Here is a 19,062-nt window from a genome sequence, read left to right on the forward strand (position 1 = left end):
TGATAAAAAAAGGACCGTATTGTTTACGAAAGAGGAATAAAGCAAATAGTTGACCGTACAACTTACAATATATGACGCCTTCAAAAAGCATTAACTGGCAATGAGGTACGAATTTCAAATTATTGCCGGCTTCGTTGTTTGTGGGAGACTCAAATATTTTTTTAATTTCTTTCGATATGAAACGGTCGTATAACTTTTGTTCCAGTGATGTGCTTAAAAGAATTAGATATTTGAGAATAATTATGCAATGATCCGAAGAGGGGTGGCTAGTGAACATAAGAAATTTATGAAATTAAATGGAGTGAGGATAAATAACGCTGCAGTAAAAAAGTGAAAATTCTGAATCTATAGGTAAGTTTGTGTCCAAATTCATGAACAAACTTGCAAATGTTTTGATTTGTCAAGTTTTTTATTTAAGTTTAGCCATTTTTAAATTGGAACAAATGTACTTTACGGACACTTTCAGAGCAGTTAGAAATGTTTACCATAGATAGGCCTCCTGATACTGATTACAGTACTTCCCGAAATAAGGGGCTCCAAAGTTCCAAAAATACCACCACCGAAACGTTTGAAATTTTTAGTGCATATAGTCTTATATTTAATAATAATACATTTTTATTATTTAATTCACGGCTGGAGATAGAATCTTGAAATTTGGGGTGAGAGTCACTCTTGGTCCAAAGGGGTCAGATAAGGCTGGGTTTTTGAGAATTCATTCTGGAAAGACATGTAAAGAACTAAAATGTACTTAATGTGGTACCATTTTTATTCGACGAACCTGTATATCCTGTCGATTTGCAATTTCTGAAATGTCTTCGGACTTTGGAATTGTTAAATAAAAATAAATAAATTTGGTACAATTTGAATTTTGGGTGAACTGATAGAGCTGGGATCCTGAAACTTGGTATTAAGATTATTGTTGTTTTGTAGGATTGGGTATGTAGGAAGTTTTAGAAATTCGCACTAAATGGTACCAAATTTGGATTTGAGTGAACCGATAGACCTAGAATTTGGAAATTTGAAATTATAATCACTGTTGGGGGTGTAAGATCGTGCTATGTAGAAAGTTTTGAAAATTCGTACTAATGTGTACTAAATGGTATCAAATGGTGGTTAGGATCACTGTTGGGGTGTTGGATTGGGGTAGTTTAGGGTGGGAAGTTTTAGAAATATCTACTACTGGGAAGTGTTGGAAATTCGTACTTATGACTGTTAATATGTACTAACTGGTACTTAATAGGTATGTGAGCTATATTTGAAATTTGTTTTCTAAGCGATTTGTTTTCAGAGCGATCCCAGTTCAGCTCCTATATTTAACTAATGCTACATTCTGTTATTTATTGGATTTTATTGTAAAAAGTCTCCAAAAATAATTCATACTTTTAATTCAATAAACGTTTTTGTTTCAGCATATCCAAAGTTTCACAGAGACCAGTATTTTCATCATAAACGGGATGGGTTAAACTTTCATCTATATCGTATATATGTAATTTTCCATCTATATCACCAATGGCAATATGTTTACCGCTGTACAGCCATGATATACGATTAAGAGCTGGCTGGCCATTCAGCATTGTAGATATAATAGGTTCTTCGGTATCCATATTCATATTCCATAAATCTAGATGACCACTTTCATTAACTGTACCAAATAAAGCAGGATTTGTTGGAGACCATGCAATATCCATTACATACTCATAGTTGTTATTAATTGTATGTAATGGCTTTTCATCGTCTAATGACCATAATTTAATGGTCGAGTCAATGTATGAGGTTAAAAATAAATTATTAAATTTCGATTCTGGAGTTGAGAATTTAGATATACCAGTTATTGGAGCATCATGTTGTTCGTATATGCATTTAATACCAGCACGTACTTCCAAACGATTACCTGCAAATAAAAAAAAATATAATTGTAGTTTAATGTTTGAATAGTTGAATAGCAAAATTAAATAACATATGAGGGCACACATTATTCTCGGTTTTTCATAGTCAAGGTGCAGGCAGACTCAGTATCGAAAACTTCGATTCTATATGGGTTTTTTATACATTCAGACTTTTATATATTTATAAAATAGTTATTCTATTAGGAGTGTTATGTCGATTACCTTTATAGATGTAACCATCTTCACCGCCCACAAGGAATCCATTATATTCATTATCATCAAAGGTCATACAAGTAACCGCAATGGGACGTTTCTCTTTGGTTTGTAAGGGGAAAACATCAGTCGGTTTAGATAGCATATCCATGCTCCATGTACATAAGCGACCATCTGATGAAATGGAAAAAATACTATCAAAGTACATGTGCAGACTTCGAATGGGTTGCACATGTGCACCACAATTCAATTTGGTCGATTGTACTGGTATTGGTTTTGGAGAACGAATATCCCACATAACAATTTGTCCTGAATAAGTACCGCCAAAAATTAAATGTTCATTTGTGGCATCAAAACAAATTGACAAAACAGGACTGGAACAATGTAGTACGTATTCTGGAGATGTTTTTCCAAATGTTGAATTCCACACCAGAGCTATACCCGCTGGAGCTAGAGGATCTTCCTGAAATATTTAAACATATGTAATTAATTGTGAGACATACATAATTAAAATTGATTCCAGATATATTTTATTATACCACATTTGAATGATATGAAGCTACAATTCGATCAGCTACAAACGATGACCAATCCATATCTGTTATACAACGATTTGTTGCCAATTCATAATCGAATATGCAACTTAACGAAACTTGAGAACGTGACTTTTCATCGACCGCATCTATGGTGCTATGTTGCCTGGAATAGTCCTTTGTTACATCCACATTTTTGGCTGCTACATTTTCCACTACACTACCAATGCGTTTTAGTGCATTTTGAAAATGTGGATTAGAAAGAAATGCTACCTTTTGCTCTTCAGATAATTCCGTGGCTGAAAAAATATTCAGATTTAGTGTATCATCCGTTTTTAGACTTAATGAAATTGGTACTTACGTCCACTGCGTTCTTCAATAATACTTTCCAGTCGCGTTATAGCAGGCATAACAAATTCAACTTTTGGCAAACCAGGTGACATACATCCAGGTGGTAATTTTGAATCGAATCCACCCTCTAATGGGTCGTCATCTTGTTTATCATCAATATCTTTAATAACTAATATTCAAAATGTTTAAAACAAAAATTTAACTGAACTCAGCATGGAAAATGAAAAGAAATACCTAAACGTTGTAGAAAAGCATTGCTATTTTTAGTTTGTGTTGATTTGGTAGATGTGAATATTTTTCTTGGTTGAATATCCGTAATTTCAGTATGGAATACTGTTAACTTGGACAACTTTTCAGATATATCGATACTGGAAAAAAAATTCAAAGATAGTAATTATAGAAAAACCAAATCATTTCATAATTTTTTTTTTGAAGCATACACATTGGTTGTTATAACATGATCTACAGGAGAAGTCTGTATACTTTCCATTTCTTCCGACTGCGGCTTGGATATTGAAGACTTTGGATACATTCTTAATGTTTCTTCACATATTTTATCAATATCACTACAATAATAGAATTGAAACAAATGATATCAGATATATTAATATTGAATTGTTCATAATACTAACACCTGAGAATGCATTTTTTCAAAACTTTGTTTTCTCTCCTTATCGGCATTGCGGGCAATTTTTAAATCTTCTAGGTGTTTTCTTTCTTGACGTACTTCTTCCAATTTCGCCAATTTACGTTTTAATTTTACATCGAAATTATTTCCCGACATTTTGAAATCAAGTATTTTTTCTGATTTTACTGTTGAATTAGTTTGAAATGCGCGAATACGACTAGTCACTTTTTCTTTGAAAACTTTGTAAATAAATCGAAATGAAATAAATTTAAAACCGCAATTATACCAGTCGTAGTGTTCTAAATATAAAGTTAAAAATGGCTTTCAATATAACATAAACCGTAGTGATTAAATTGACACCCTACACCTTAAAGATATATATTATTTGCATCACACAAGGTTATCCATTTCGTGGTTTGAAAAGTAAACGTAAATAAAACTAATATAAAATATGTTTTTCATGATATTTTCTTTTTATTATGTTTGAACCATGGTTAGAATGTTGGCAACAAAGTTGGGTTTTTAGGTTTTTTATGGCACACTTTTTATAATCATACGTTAAAGTATAGTCCCACTTGGGATTGGAACTTTATTTCAGGTATACCTATAGTGAAGGGTATAAAGGTTCGATCCGATTGATTTATTATAAATTGCATAGTGGAAAATTGTCAATATGGATCCACTTTATGATACATGCCGCTCTCAAACAACTACACGTTAGATATTCAGATATTTTGAATGCAAAATTACAAGGCTTCAACTGTTATAGCCGTAGATATTCACAGTGAATAAATAATAGAATCTCTACAGATGCATACATATTGAACCTGTATTGAGAGCCTGCTTTCCTGTAGATAACATATTAAAACAGCAGCTTCCTTCAAATGATTTCTCTCCTTTTTTTGTATTTTTTTTTCAAAATATTTTATTTTGAAATTCATTAATAGAATTTAATGTATTGTACATGAAATATACGTAAAACTAGTACATTATAAGCTAAGACCATGGTTTGTACTTTTCTATTAGTCTCTCATTTCACCCTCCTCATCTTCATCATCAACACCTTTGATATATAAAACGTTGTTGCATCGTATCAGAACTTCTCCCAGGTTTCCTATGAAGAACAAAAACACGAACTTAGTTTTCAGAGAACAATAATTTGTATTTAACTGTGGTCTACAATACCTGTAACTTGTCCATCAATGTGTTCCTCTGTATTGGCCAACTGCATGTTCATGTATCCATCCACAGACACCAAATAACCTTTATATTCATGCCCCCATTTAAGTTTGATTATTACAGCTTTACCCGTTAAACCATTAAGGAATGGTTTGGGATTAATTGGCATAGCAGCAGACATTTTGATGGAATTTTTATTTTATTTTATTAAAAGAATAAAAAAGTGATTTAGCAGCGCCGTGGGAAAACGTTTTGCAAACAAATCTACAAAGATGTCAAGCTAAAGCGGCAGTGATGTATAAATTAGTAGTAGTAAACACAACATGTCAGTTGACGCAAGGTAGATATACAAGGTAGCCGCATCGGCGAATTTCTACAACAAACATCGGTTGTTGTATTTTGATATGTCAAAAATATTTTGCAAAAACAAACAGATTGACAAGATTTTTTTACAAAAATTCTTGTAGAAAATGTTAATAAAAGTAGTGCCAAAAAAGCTTTTCGAAATTCGGAGATTTTCATTTATAATTTTGTTTTTTAATTTTTTGGTTCAACACTACAACAACATTTTTGACATTTATTTGCCCAACAGCTGGGCCGATGCGGCTACCTTATTAAATATACCTTGAGTTGACGTTTGTGTGTGTTTCTTTATTTGACCACTGACTGAAAAGTTGCCACCTGGCTGTATGATTAAATTGGTATATTTCGTAGAAATTGTCGGCGGACAATGTATTAAATAATAATAAAACAATTCTAAAATGAAAGAAGATATTTACATTTAAATGTTGAAAGACGAATGCTGCCAAAGGTAAATTTAAGAAAAAATTGGAGACTGAGACTACCTTGTATAATTATGTCTTGTTCAATGAAAAATACATGGTACAATAATATAAGGAAGGATATATTGAGTTAAGCATAAAAAGGCATCTCTGTGTGTAGTAGCTTGTTCCGTCAGATATAAAATAAATAAATGCGAAAAATGAATGAAACATCATGAAATTTTGCCAATATTGACTAAGAAATTGGAATTTATTCGTAATCATTTGGCATAGCATTCAAAACAATACAAATTGGTCCGTTAACCCTTTGTAGCCCAAGGTTGCCCACAGGCAACAAAGTGTCTTAGAGCTTTTGGATTACATATGTTAAGATCTGATTATGGACACATATCAAAAGAAAAATATAAAAAATCTAATTTTTATCAAGTTATATGTTTTTCAATACGTAGATGAGTGCAAAAATATGTATAGTACCAATTTGTGTATACAGTCCAAATTATTTAAATCGCTTCGTATTCGAAATGTATGCTCCAAATTGTAATTGAGTCTTGTAAAAGAACCTAAAGAATAATTAAAAGTAATTTTTTCGTCGATATTGCATTTGCTTTTGTTGATATTGGACTTTTATTTTTCGGAAAGAAGGTACTGTATCTCCCGAATGCTGCAGGGATGTAGCGACGCCAAATTTTGGTCATATCCTATTTAGGATAGTGAAATTAAATCTGTGCACAGAAAATAGTTCTATTATCACGCAACAAAAAATCGGGGCTCAAAGGGTTCTTTGTTACAATTTTTATGTGTACAAAATTTCGTGGTGCGTCATTCTTTTTAAATAACATTTGTCATATTCATATTGACCCGAATATTACGCTGGAATCAAATCTGTTGGGTTTTGCAGTTACCTTTTATAATTGTATCATGTATCCTACCTTGTAATAATTATACTGGGGGTATAATAAATATTGTAATTTCTAAAGAATATATGTTAAAGAAGTCGTGATCATGGGATTTTTAGACATCATAACCAGTACTGAGATTATAAATTAGGAGTTCACTCAAAGAGTTAACTATAGGTGGGAACGAATTACATAGTAATAATTATTCTCTTGGATTTATATTATATCCAAATCTAATACATCCAAATGAGAAAGGGAATAAATATATTGCTCAACTAGGTTTACTTAATTTACGCTCAATTGTTGAAAACGGAATTTTTAATAGGCACTAATACATATCAAAAGACAAATAAATATATTTTACTTCATCCACTTTGTCTAAATAAAATTTATTATTATTCTGTTATATATCTACACATATTTTCTTTGCATTATTTAAAATTTGCATTATATAAAATTAATATATACAATTTTTACATAACAATTTCCTGTGATACTTGTGACATATTAATACTTGCAGTCATAGGCTTTTTCGCTCTAGCGGCAGCCCATTCCACAGGATGAGCCTTTTTACGATGATGATGCATATTCGAACTGACTTTAAATGTTTTCGGACAATGGGGACAGGTGTAGAGATCTTCACCAGTATGGCTGGCCATATGCTCACGTAAAACCAAATTAGTTTTGAATGCTTTGTCACAAATTGTACATTTATATTTTCGCTGTGCTTGATGGACATATTTCTTGTGACTAAGTAAAGCAATTGAGGACGGTGCAACCTTTCCACATTCGCTACACCGATAAACGGTCGTTCCATCGTTGTGAGCCACCAATTTATGTCGCTTTAAACTTGCATGTGTATTCAGCTTTGCACTACATTGATCGCAGGGCCACTTTCGCCTCTCTATGCCGGCATGCTCTTGCAAATGTGTGCGCAGCGAATAGATACCACGAAAAGTTTTCCCACATTGATCACATACTCGTTCCACATTATGCACCATCCGTTGGTGTACAATACGTCGTTGTTCGGTGGGGAATCCTTTGCCGCATTCACTACAGACATAATCTTTATTCGGTTCATGTATCTCCATGTGACGTTTCCAAACTGGCTTTTTGGCAAAACATTTATGACATGTTGGACATTCAAATGAACGTTCCTGTCCCTGTTCGGTGTGTTGTTCGTACATATGGTTGCTTAATGTCCGTTTATTTGTACAACATTTGCCACAAAGTTTGCATTGGAAGGCGCCGGGATCTATGTGAACGCGAATGTGTTCTTCGAGCTGATAACGGCGACTCAACTTTCGCTGACAACACAGGACATAGCATCTTTGTTTGGGATGTTGTTTGCGGAAATGAACTCGAAGTGCCCCCATATTGGGCGCCGTTGCATTGCACAGATAACAATCTAGATCCTGCTTCCATTTTGCTATAAATTCATCTATTTCTTTGGATGTCCTTTTGTTGGGGGCCGACGTATTGTTCAAGTTTGTTGTATTACCTTCATCATTTGTGTCGTTTGCTATATCTTCTTCCTTCAATGAAACATCCAAACTGCCAGAATCTAAACCTTTGTCATTCGTGACTTCTAGATTCTTTGCTTTTGGTTTTCTCCCACGTTTCTTTGGAATTTTTACTACATTATTTTTCTCCTTAGGTTCCGTCTTTTTCTTACCCCTTGATCGTGTTTTTATGCATTCCAACAGAGGCTTTTCATCATCAGAACTAAAGTATATGTCACGTGCATCATCAACTTCTGGAAAACCTATGAAATCTTTTTCATCACATTCATTATCTACATTGCTTTCTGTGCTACAAATATTCGTCTCGATATTTTCCTTTAACTCTAATATAGGTTCTTCAATATTTTGATCTTCTGTCTTCACTATCGTTTCCAGTTCTATGTGTTGTTGGCTAGTGTATTCAGTCAATTTAGATTGGGCCAATACTACAGACATCTGGAAATTATGGAAATCGTCTATGTGCCGCCAGCAACCGATACATATTACTGGTTGTTTTTCTTCGTCCAAGTTTAAGAGCTGAAAATATACAAGACAATTAGAAGGAGTTAAGGATCCAAACATGATTCACTTACAATTGGATCGAAATATTTGACTGTGGTCTCATAAATTGCATTGCTTTCACCATTTTCATCGCACAGAGTTTTATATTGATTACAAACTTCCACACAAAGTCGACATAGTGTGGTTTGAGCCATCATTCCAGGGTGGTTCAGTCGAGATTTCAATTGATAGATTTTTTACATTTAGAAATGGGAAACGTAGGAAAGTTACGGTGGCTTATTCCAATCCAATGTCCAATTCGGTGGAACGTTAGTTGAGTATCCTCTTTGCGAGTCTTTTACTGAATGAATCCACCGAAGTGAAAAACGTTCCACAAGCATTTTAATAAGGGAGGGATGAGGGAACGGGTGATAAATCAGGAACATTGCTCTGTTTACGAATGAGGATGATGCATAATGCCGATATTACATTTGTTTAGAATAAAAGGAATGAGGAAATACGTGCACATATGTATTTAAAATATTAGTTGTGTTCGATTAACTCTCCAGTAAAAATTACCTCCCTGAAAAATCTGGCATGGCATTTTATGATAGATTGGGCTTAAATGCGTTTATTTTAAAATTTATTAAATGCAATCATTTTAAAATTTATACCCATCTGATTACAACAACATAAATTTTCTCGGCGGGAAATCAGTACCTTCCGAGATATGGGGTTCCAAAGTTAAAAAAAAAAACACCCCAAAATGTTATTAAATATCTTTAGGAATGCCACTCCGAAGTTTGCAATTTTTTTCTACCGAATTTGTTTGCGGAGAACATCGAACTTCCGGAAATTTCAAATAATCAGAGAGGTATCCGTAAAGTGCATTTGTTCTATAGCTTGGCATCTGAAGTTCGGAAATCGACGAAGGTAATATGAGCGGTTATTTAAAGAAACGTGTAAATGAAAATAATTTTTGATTGCGTTTCCAAATTTTCAACCTATTCATATAATACGTTTTATAACATCCATATATCTTCAATTGGTTGAAAATAATATGCTAAAAATTAAAGTCAAACTTTGGAATTTAGTATATATTATATATAATTTAATAGTGATCCATTGACATACGAATTTCAAACAGTGATTTTATTATGTCCTTTCCAATTGGAAAGAATTTATTTCAACAATAAATGACTTCATTGAAGTACTAGGGTCGTATGCTGTTAAAAGACAAAGTCGTGAACAAATGCATAACTACCAATCATGTTTTTTAGAAATATTTTATTATATATTTTTATGTATATATTTTTTATAATAGCTAATTATTCTATTTACAATACTACTTCATTTGATACTTGATTAATATCAACCTTAGCTATGGTCGGCCGATTCAGCCTACCCTCCGCCCATTCTTTGGGATGGGCCTTTTTGCGATGATGATGCATATTCGAGCTAACTTTAAACGTTTTCGGACAATGCGGACAAGTATACAAATCTTCACCGGTATGTGTAGCCATGTGTTCGCGTAAAACCACCGCCACCTTAAAGGCTTTATCGCATATCGTACATTTGTGTTTGCGTTCAGCTTGATGGACATATTTTTTATGGCTACGTAATGCGGTTTCTGTTGCAGCAATTTTCCCACATTCTCCACACACGTATACGGTGCTGCCGTCATTGTGAGCCACCTGTTTGTGACGTTTCAGACTGGAATGTGAATACAATTGGGCATTACATATGTCGCAAGGCCATTTAGGTTTCTTAATACCCTGATGTTCCAACAGATGCTGTTTCAGAGCATATATACCATGAATAGTCTTGCCACATTGATCACAGACCCTATCGACATTGTGTACGGTTCGTTCGTGAACCTTTCGACGCTGTTCCGTTGCGAAGCCTTTGCCACATTGGCTGCAAACATAATCCGTTCCGGTTTTATGAGTTTCAATATGACATTTTAGAACGGTTTTCTTTGCAAACCGTTTCTGACATATCGGACATTCAAATATGCGTTCCCGGCCTTCTGCCGTGTGTTTTTCAAGTTTATGGCTATTTAGACTTCTACTCGTTGTGCAGCATTTACCACAAATATCACACTTGAAGGCATTAGGATCGAGATGTATGCGAATGTGTTCTTCGATATGGAAACGATGTCGTAACTTTCGTTGGCAGCATGTTATGTAGCATTTCTGGTTGGGATGATGTTCTCGGAAATGTTTTCGCAGCGATGTAAGATTCGGATAAAGTTGGCCACAAACAACGCATTCCAAATCTTGTTTCCACTGGGCTATGAATTCGTCTATTTCTTGTGTTCTGCGTTTTCCTGCTTTGGTGCCATTTTTCGAGGGAGCTTTACCGCCGACAGAATTGTCATCGGTGTCACCACCAACTGAGGAGGACAAATGACCATCTTGGGAATTATCACCATATGATGGGAAATCTATATTATTTTCGGAGTTTTTGATGACATTTTCAGTGGACTTATCGTGGACCTCGGTATTTTTGGGCTTTCTGCCACGCTTTTTTGGAACTTTGGCATTATCTTCCTTTCTTATATCAATTTTAGTTTTAGTACGTTTCTTTCTTGTCTTCTTTAGGCATTCGAGTAATGGTTTTTCATCGTCCGAACTGAACTCTATTGAATTCTGATGTACATCATCATACAAATCGTCGGGTAAAGATATTTCATATTTATCATCACCCTCCTCTAGGTCAGCGTTAACATCAGCAAGCAACAGACTATCATCCATTGGATCTTCTTTTACAATATCCAGTGGTATGTCATGGTCCTGCAGCAGCAGCAAATCATTTTCGGTCTTAATATCTTCGGTTTGCTTGATGTCAAACGTCAATTTTGTTTGGGCATTGTACACCGCCTGCTGGAATTCATGGAAATCGCTAATGTGACGCCAACATTGCATACAAATAACTGTAAATCTCTGGTCCACCTCCAAATTCAATAGCTATAAAAGAAACAAGAATATCTATGTGCTGCGAGTTCTCTTCTTCCATAGTGTGGGCCACAGTCTTACCATGCGTGGTTTTATATTTGTCGGGATCGGGATCGGCGTTGAGAGTTTCTCTCTCTTGAGAGAGTAATTAGAGTTGCGCTATTTTTAATTTTGTAACAAGCGTACTTTTTGTTCACAAAAGGTACGAATTGACATAAACGTACCAAAACAAAAATTATATTTTTTATTATTCGTGAATACATTTACGCTTAAATTATAACATATATTATTTATGCAAATAACTGGTATAAATATTGGCCAATATTTCTCGATAATTATGATTTATTATCATTTGAAGTAGAATTTTAGGTACCTTTTCGTACTTTTTTGTTTCTACCTGTGGTAATGTTTTCCAACACAATTCACAATTTACCACTGAGAGAGAGAGAAACTCTCAACACCGATCCCGATCCCGACAAATATAAAACCACGCCATGGGATCGAAATATTTCACAGTAGTTTCGTACACTTGTGTACAGCTACCATCTTCATCGTAAAGATTCTTACAATCGCTGCAAATCTCAACACATAATCGGCACAAAGTGGATTTATCCATAATTAATTTTGGGAAATTTTGTTTACAAAAATATTGTATATATATAATCGACCATCTAGCCAAAATGTAAATCGCAAACTGACATTTGTATTGTACTTGTATTTAAATCCTCGAAAATTGAAAAACGTTCCACCTGTTACGAATGGGATAAGACAAAATGCCCGGTAAAGAAGAAATCAAAAAAGAAGACGGAAAGTTACGAATGAGTGGGATGGAGACTTGGATTGTTTACGAATGAGGTTTAGGATAATATTGATTAGGGATCTAGAAGTCGAGGGGGATTTTTTATAACAATAAAACAATTTTATAACATACTAGCGGGCCCGGCAAACGTTGTCATGCCTAGCAATATTGTTTATATCTAATTGTCGGAATTTTAGGTTAGTTTTTACACCCTCCAACATACATTTCTACTTCTTATAAGATATTTGATATTGAAAATGTTCAACAGAATTGCTTCTAATTTAATATTAGGAATACTTATTGAACAGAAAATCTCCCTAAATAATAATATCAATATTGACCCAAGTATTCGGTAGCTCCCATATAACGGTATCCCTTAATATTCGGTATTTGGGTGTAATTTTATATTCGCCCAAGCTTCCAAATATCCCCCATCTAATAGTACCCCACATTTTTTGATGCTGTGGGGGATTTGGACACGTTTTCAAATCTAATCGACTGTAATTTTGCATTTGGTTCTTATTTGGTAGAATGAATCGCACTAAAATTATCTCTTTGAGGTAGCTCTCATATAACGGTGTCTCAACCATAGTGGTTGTAATGTTTTATTTTGGATGATCAAAACCTCTTTACCAAAAATTAGCAATATTGGTACAATTTTCCGTGTAGCCCCATATAATAGTATCCCCCATTATTTGGTATTTTCTCATGTGGTGTTTAATTTTCCTATAATATACCATAACGGGATATTGAGGAAACATTTCTATTTTGGCCCATGCTCCTACATATAGGTCCCATTCCATTTTCCGAATTGTAAAGACTTTGACCGAATTTTCTCATAGGGTATGCTATACATATTTCCCGTTTAATATTCGGTACGTTGATGTTCTTTCCCCCTTTTCCAACCTGAGTGTCTATAATTTTGAACATTATTGTTAAAGATCATGGACAACCTACTACCTAATAGTGTTGTAACATTGTACCAATATAAATGTCCGGATAGATTTAAGGAATATACATATGAGAAGGTATGAACAGTTCAATCTTAACAAAATTTTTACATGTTATTAGATCTCCTGACATATTGAGGTATTTGTAATTTTATAGTCACAGGTTCAATACGAATAGGTAACATCACTTTTTTTGATATGAACTTAATGATAAAATTTTGGACAGAAAATATCACGAGCATATCGCTCATTTGCTGCAAGACAGGCATAACTCAAAAAAGCGATTTTGCAGAAAATGCGGTTTAAGTTTTCAATTTACTCACACTTTATATGGGATGGAGGAACTTCTACAGCTGACAACACAGGACATAGCATCTTTGTTTGGGATGTTGTTTGCGGAAATGAACTCGAAGTGCCCCCATATTGGGCGCCGTTGCATTGCACAGATAACAATCTAGATCCTGCTTCCATTTTGCTATAAATTCATCTATTTCTTTGGATGTCCTTTTGTTGGAGGACGACGTATTGTTCAAGTTTGTTGCATCACCTTCATCATTTGTGTCGTTTGCTTTATCTTCTTCCTTTAATGAAACATCCAAGCTGCCAGCATCTAAACCTTTGTCATTTGTGACTTCGAGATTCTTTGCTTTTGGTTTTCTTCCACGTTTCTTTGGAATTTTTAGTACATTAGTTTTCTCCTTAGGTTCCGTCTTTTTCTTACCCCTTGATCGTGTTTTTATGCATTCCAACAGAGGCTTTTCATCATCAGAACTAAAGTATATGTCACGTGCATCATCAACTTCTGGAAAACCTATAAAATCTTTTTCATCACATTCATTATCTACATTGCTTTCTGTGCTATAAATATTCGTCTCGATATTTTCCTTTAACTCTAATATAGGTACTTCAATGTTTTCATCTTCTGTCTTCACTACCGTTTCCAGTTCTATGTGTTGTTGGCTAGTGTATTCAGTCAATTTAGATTGGGCCAATATTACAGACATCTGGAAACTATGGAAATCGTCTATGTGCCGCCAGCAACCGATACAAATTACTGGTTGTTTTTCTTCGTCCAAGTTTAAGAGCTGAAAATATACAAGACAATTAAAGTAGGCCTAAAAAGAGTTTAAGGATCCAAACATGATGATTCACTTACAATTGGATCGAAATATTTGACTGTGGTCTCATAAATTGCATTGCTTTCACCATTTTCATCGCACAGAGTTTTATATTGATTACAAACTTCCACACAAAGTCGACATAGTGTGGTTTGAGCCATCATTCCAGGGTGGTTCAGTCGAGATTTCAATTGATAGATTTTTTACATTTAGAAATGGGAAACGTAGGAAAGTTACGGTGGCTTATTCCAATCCAATGTCCAATTCGGTGGAACGTTAGTTGAGTATCCTCTTTGCGAGTCTTTTACTGAATGAATCCACCGAAGTGAAAAACGTTCCACAAGCATTTTAATAAGGGAGGGATGAGGGAACGGGTGATAAATCAGGAACATTGCTCTGTTTACGAATGAGGATGATGCATAATGCCGATATTACATTTGTTTAGAATAAAAGGAATGAGGAAATACGTGCACATATGTATTTAAAATATTAGTTGTGTTCGATTAACTCTCCAGTAAAAATTACCTCCCTGAAAAATCTGGCATGGCATATTATGATAGATTGGGCTTAAATGCGTTTATTTTAAAATTTATTAAATGCAATCATTTTAAAATTTATACCCATCTGATGCTGATTACAACAGCATAAATTTTCTCGGCGGGAAATCAGTACCTTCCGAGATATGGGGTTCCAAAGTTAAAAAAAAAAACACCCCAAAATGTTATTAAATATCTTTAGGAATGCCACTCCGAAGTTTGCAATTTTTTTCTACCGAATTTGTTTGCGGAGAACATCGAACTTCCGGAAATTTCAAATAATCAGAGAGGTATCCGTAAAGTGCATTTGTTCTATAGCTTGGCATCTGAAGTTCGGAAATCGACGAAGGTAATATGAGCGGTTATTTAAAGAAACGTGTAAATGAAAATAATTTTTGATTGCGTTTCCAAATTTTCAACCTATTCATATAATAAGTTTTATAACATCCATATATCTTCAATTGGTTGACAATTATATGCTAAAAATTAAAGTGAAACTTTGGAATTTAGTATATATTATATATAATTTAATAGTGATCCATTGACATACGAATTTCAAACAGTGATTTTATTATGTCCTTTCCAATTGGAAAGAATTTATTTCAACAATAAATGACTTCATTGAAGTACTAGGGTCGTATGCTGTTAAAAGACAAAGTCGTGAACAAATGCATAACTACCAATCATGTTTTTTAGAAATATTTTATTATATATTTTTATGTATATATTTTTTATAATAGCTAATTATTCTATTTACAATACTACTTCATTTGATACTTGATTAATATCAACCTTAGCTATGGTCGGCCGATTCAGCCTACCCTCCGCCCATTCTTTGGGATGGGCCTTTTTGCGATGATGATGCATATTCGAGCTAACTTTAAACGTTTTCGGACAATGCGGACAAGTATACAAATCTTCACCGGTATGTGTAGCCATGTGTTCGCGTAAAACCACCGCCACCTTAAAGGCTTTATCGCATATCGTACATTTGTGTTTGCGTTCAGCTTGATGGACATATTTTTTATGGCTACGTAATGCGGTTTCTGTTGCAGCAATTTTCCCACATTCTCCACACACGTATACGGTGCTGCCGTCATTGTGAGCCACCTGTTTGTGACGTTTCAGACTGGAATGTGAATACAATTGGGCATTACATATGTCGCAAGGCCATTTAGGTTTCTTAATACCCTGATGTTCCAACAGATGCTGTTTCAGAGCATATATACCATGAATAGTCTTGCCACATTGATCACAGACCCTATCGACATTGTGTACGGTTCGTTCGTGAACCTTTCGACGCTGTTCCGTTGCGAAGCCTTTGCCACATTGGCTGCAAACATAATCCGTTCCGGTTTTATGAGTTTCAATATGACATTTTAGAACGGTTTTCTTTGCAAACCGTTTCTGACATATCGGACATTCAAATATGCGTTCCCGGCCTTCTGCCGTGTGTTTTTCAAGTTTATGGCTATTTAGACTTCTACTCGTTGTGCAGCATTTACCACAAATATCACACTTGAAGGCATTAGGATCGAGATGTATGCGAATGTGTTCTTCGATATGGAAACGATGTCGTAACTTTCGTTGGCAGCATGTTATGTAGCATTTCTGGTTGGGATGATGTTCTCGGAAATGTTTTCGCAGCGATGTAAGATTCGGATAAAGTTGGCCACAAACAACGCATTCCAAATCTTGTTTCCACTGGGCTATGAATTCGTCTATTTCTTGTGTTCTGCGTTTTCCTGCTTTGGTGCCATTTTTCGAGGGAGCTTTACCGCCGACAGAATTGTCATCGGTGTCACCACCAACTGAGGAGGACAAATGACCATCTTGGGAATTATCACCATATGATGGGAAATCTATATTATTTTCGGAGTTTTTGATGACATTTTCAGTGGACTTATCGTGGACCTCGGTATTTTTGGGCTTTCTGCCACGCTTTTTTGGAACTTTGGCATTATCTTCCTTTCTTATATCAATTTTAGTTTTAGTACGTTTCTTTCTTGTCTTCTTTAGGCATTCGAGTAATGGTTTTTCATCGTCCGAACTGAACTCTATTGAATTCTGATGTACATCATCATACAAATCGTCGGGTAAAGATATTTCATATTTATCATCACCCTCCTCTAGGTCAGCGTTAACATCAGCAAGCAACAGACTATCATCCATTGGATCTTCTTTTACAATATCCAGTGGTATGTCATGGTCCTGCAGCAGCAGCAAATCATTTTCGGTCTTAATATCTTCGGTTTGCTTGATGTCAAACGTCAATTTTGTTTGGGCATTGTACACCTCCTGCTGGAATTCATGGAAATCGCTAATGTGACGCCAACATTGCAGACAAATAACTGTAAATCTCTGGTCCACCTCCAAATTCAATAGCTATAAAAGAAACAAGAATATCTATGTGCTGCGAGTTCTCTTCTTCCATAGTGTGGGCCACAGTCTTACCATGGGATCGAAATATTTCACAGTAGTTTCGTACACTTGTGTACAGCTACCATCTTCATCGTAAAGATTCTTACAATCGCTGCAAATCTCAACACATAATCGGCACAAAGTGGATTTATCCATAATTAATTTTGGGAAATTTTGTTTACAAAAATATTGTATATATATAATCGACCATCTAGCCAAAATGTAAATCGCAAACTGACATTTGTATTGTACTTGTATTTAAATCCTCGAAAATTGAAAAACGTTCCACCTGTTACGAATGGGATAAGACAAAATGCCCGGTAAAGAAGAAATCAAAAAAGAAGACGGAAAGTTACGAATGAGGTGGGATGGAGACTTGGATTGTTTACGAATGAGGTTTAGGATAATATTGATTAGGGATCTAGAAGTCGAGGGGAATTTTTTATAACAATAAAACAATTTTATAACAAACTAGCGGGCCCGCAAACGTTGTCATGCCTAGCAATATTGTTTATACACCCTCCAACATACATTTCTACTTATAAGATATTTGATATTGAAAATGTTCAACAGAATTGCTTCTAATTTAATATTAGGAATACTTATTGAACAGAAAATCTCCCTAAATAATAATATCAATATTGACCCAAGTATTCGGTAGCTCCCATATAACGGTATCCCTTAATATTCGGTATTTGGGTGTAATTTTTTATTCGCCCAAGCTTCCAAATATCCCACATCTAATAGTACCCCACATTTTTTGATGCTGTGGGGGATTTGGACACGTTTTCAAATCTAATCGACTGTAATTTTGCATTTGGTTCTTATTTGGTAGAATGAATCGCACTAAAATTATCTCTTTGAGGTAGCTCTCATATAACGGTGTCTCAACCATAGTGGTTGTAATGTTTTATTTTGGATGATCAAAACCTCTTTACCAAAAATTAGCAATATTGGTACAATTTTCCGTGTAGCCCCATATAATAGTATCCCCCATTATTTGGTATTTTCTCATGTGGTGTTTAATTTTCCTATAATATACCATAACGGGATATTGAGGAAACATTTCTATTTTGGCCCATGCTCCTACATATAGGTCCCATTCCATTTTCCGAATTGTAAAGACTTTGACCGAATTTTCTCATAGGGTATGCTATACATATTTCCCGTTTAATATTCGGTACGTTGATGTTCTTTCCCCCTTTTCCAACCTGAGTGTCTATAATTTTGAACATTATTGTTAAAGATCATGGACAACCTACTACCTAATAGTGTTGTAACATTGTACCAATATAAATGTCCGGATAGATTTAAGGAATATACATATGAGAAGGTATGAACAGTTCAATCTTAACAAAATTTTTACATGTTATTAGATCTCCTGACATATTGAGGTATTTGTAATTTTATAGTCACAGGTTCAATACGAATAGGTAACATCACTTTTTTTGATATGAACTTAATGATAAAATTTTGGACAGAAAATATTACGAGCATATCGCTCATTTGCTGCAAGACAGGCATAACTCAAAAAAAAAAAAAAAATAAATAAATAAAAAACGATTTTGCAGAAAATGCGGTTTAAGTTTTCAATTTACTCACACTTTATATGGGATGGAGGAACTTCTACAGCTTCTCAATTAGAGTGTGTAAGAGAGATTCATATGATATTTCTACACAACATGAGATCTATTATAGCGAACATTCGTCATTAATTCGAAAATCAGGTTTTTTGAGTTATGCCTGTCTTGCAGCAAATGAGTGGTATATCAGTTTTCTCTGCGATACACATTATTAGTATCGGAAATAT

At 34.6% G+C, this 19,062-nt stretch overlaps 6 protein-coding genes across 6 annotated transcripts; all 6 read right to left on the reverse strand.

Annotated features, from left to right (window-relative positions):
* Positions 1-1,382: 1,382 nt before the first annotated feature.
* LOC133324910 (cytoplasmic dynein 1 intermediate chain-like) lies at positions 1,383-2,250 on the reverse strand. Its single transcript, XM_061533734.1, has 2 exons — positions 2,109-2,250; positions 1,383-1,891 (listed from the first exon to the last, which is right to left on the reverse strand). Exons 1-2 carry the CDS (start codon positions 2,248-2,250, stop codon positions 1,383-1,385), a joined length of 651 nt encoding a protein of 216 aa, XP_061389718.1.
* A 2,346-nt stretch (positions 2,251-4,596) lies between these two features.
* Positions 4,597-5,005, reverse strand: LOC133324905 (small nuclear ribonucleoprotein F). Its single transcript, XM_061533729.1, has 2 exons — positions 4,797-5,005; positions 4,597-4,725 (listed from the first exon to the last, which is right to left on the reverse strand). The coding sequence occupies exons 1-2, from the start codon at positions 4,969-4,971 to the stop codon at positions 4,634-4,636; spliced, it is 267 nt and encodes an 88-aa protein (XP_061389713.1). The 5' UTR covers positions 4,972-5,005; the 3' UTR covers positions 4,597-4,633.
* Positions 5,006-6,929: 1,924 nt separating this feature from the next.
* LOC133324911 (gastrula zinc finger protein XlCGF26.1-like) lies at positions 6,930-8,686 on the reverse strand. Its single transcript, XM_061533735.1, has 2 exons — positions 8,564-8,686; positions 6,930-8,507 (listed from the first exon to the last, which is right to left on the reverse strand). Exons 1-2 carry the CDS (start codon positions 8,684-8,686, stop codon positions 6,942-6,944), a joined length of 1,689 nt encoding a protein of 562 aa, XP_061389719.1. The 3' UTR covers positions 6,930-6,941.
* A 1,122-nt stretch (positions 8,687-9,808) lies between these two features.
* Positions 9,809-11,398, reverse strand: LOC133324913 (transcription factor grauzone-like). The gene has a single exon (XM_061533736.1). It carries the CDS (start codon positions 11,396-11,398, stop codon positions 9,809-9,811), a length of 1,590 nt encoding a protein of 529 aa, XP_061389720.1.
* A 2,126-nt stretch (positions 11,399-13,524) lies between these two features.
* LOC133324914 (transcription factor grauzone-like) lies at positions 13,525-14,456 on the reverse strand. Its single transcript, XM_061533737.1, has 2 exons — positions 14,334-14,456; positions 13,525-14,262 (listed from the first exon to the last, which is right to left on the reverse strand). The coding sequence occupies exons 1-2, from the start codon at positions 14,454-14,456 to the stop codon at positions 13,525-13,527; spliced, it is 861 nt and encodes a 286-aa protein (XP_061389721.1).
* A 1,128-nt stretch (positions 14,457-15,584) lies between these two features.
* On the reverse strand, positions 15,585-17,408 carry LOC133324915 (transcription factor grauzone-like). Its single transcript, XM_061533738.1, has 2 exons — positions 17,286-17,408; positions 15,585-17,216 (listed from the first exon to the last, which is right to left on the reverse strand). Exons 1-2 carry the CDS (start codon positions 17,406-17,408, stop codon positions 15,585-15,587), a joined length of 1,755 nt encoding a protein of 584 aa, XP_061389722.1.
* Between the last annotated feature and the right edge of the window lie 1,654 nt (positions 17,409-19,062).

Source organism: Musca vetustissima, unplaced genomic scaffold (assembly GCF_032173495.1).
Source record: "Musca vetustissima isolate MV318-11 ecotype Yass unplaced genomic scaffold, APGP_CSIRO_Mvet_v1 utg14306, whole genome shotgun sequence".
In the NCBI taxonomy this organism is placed as follows: Eukaryota; Metazoa; Arthropoda; class Insecta; order Diptera; family Muscidae; genus Musca; species Musca vetustissima.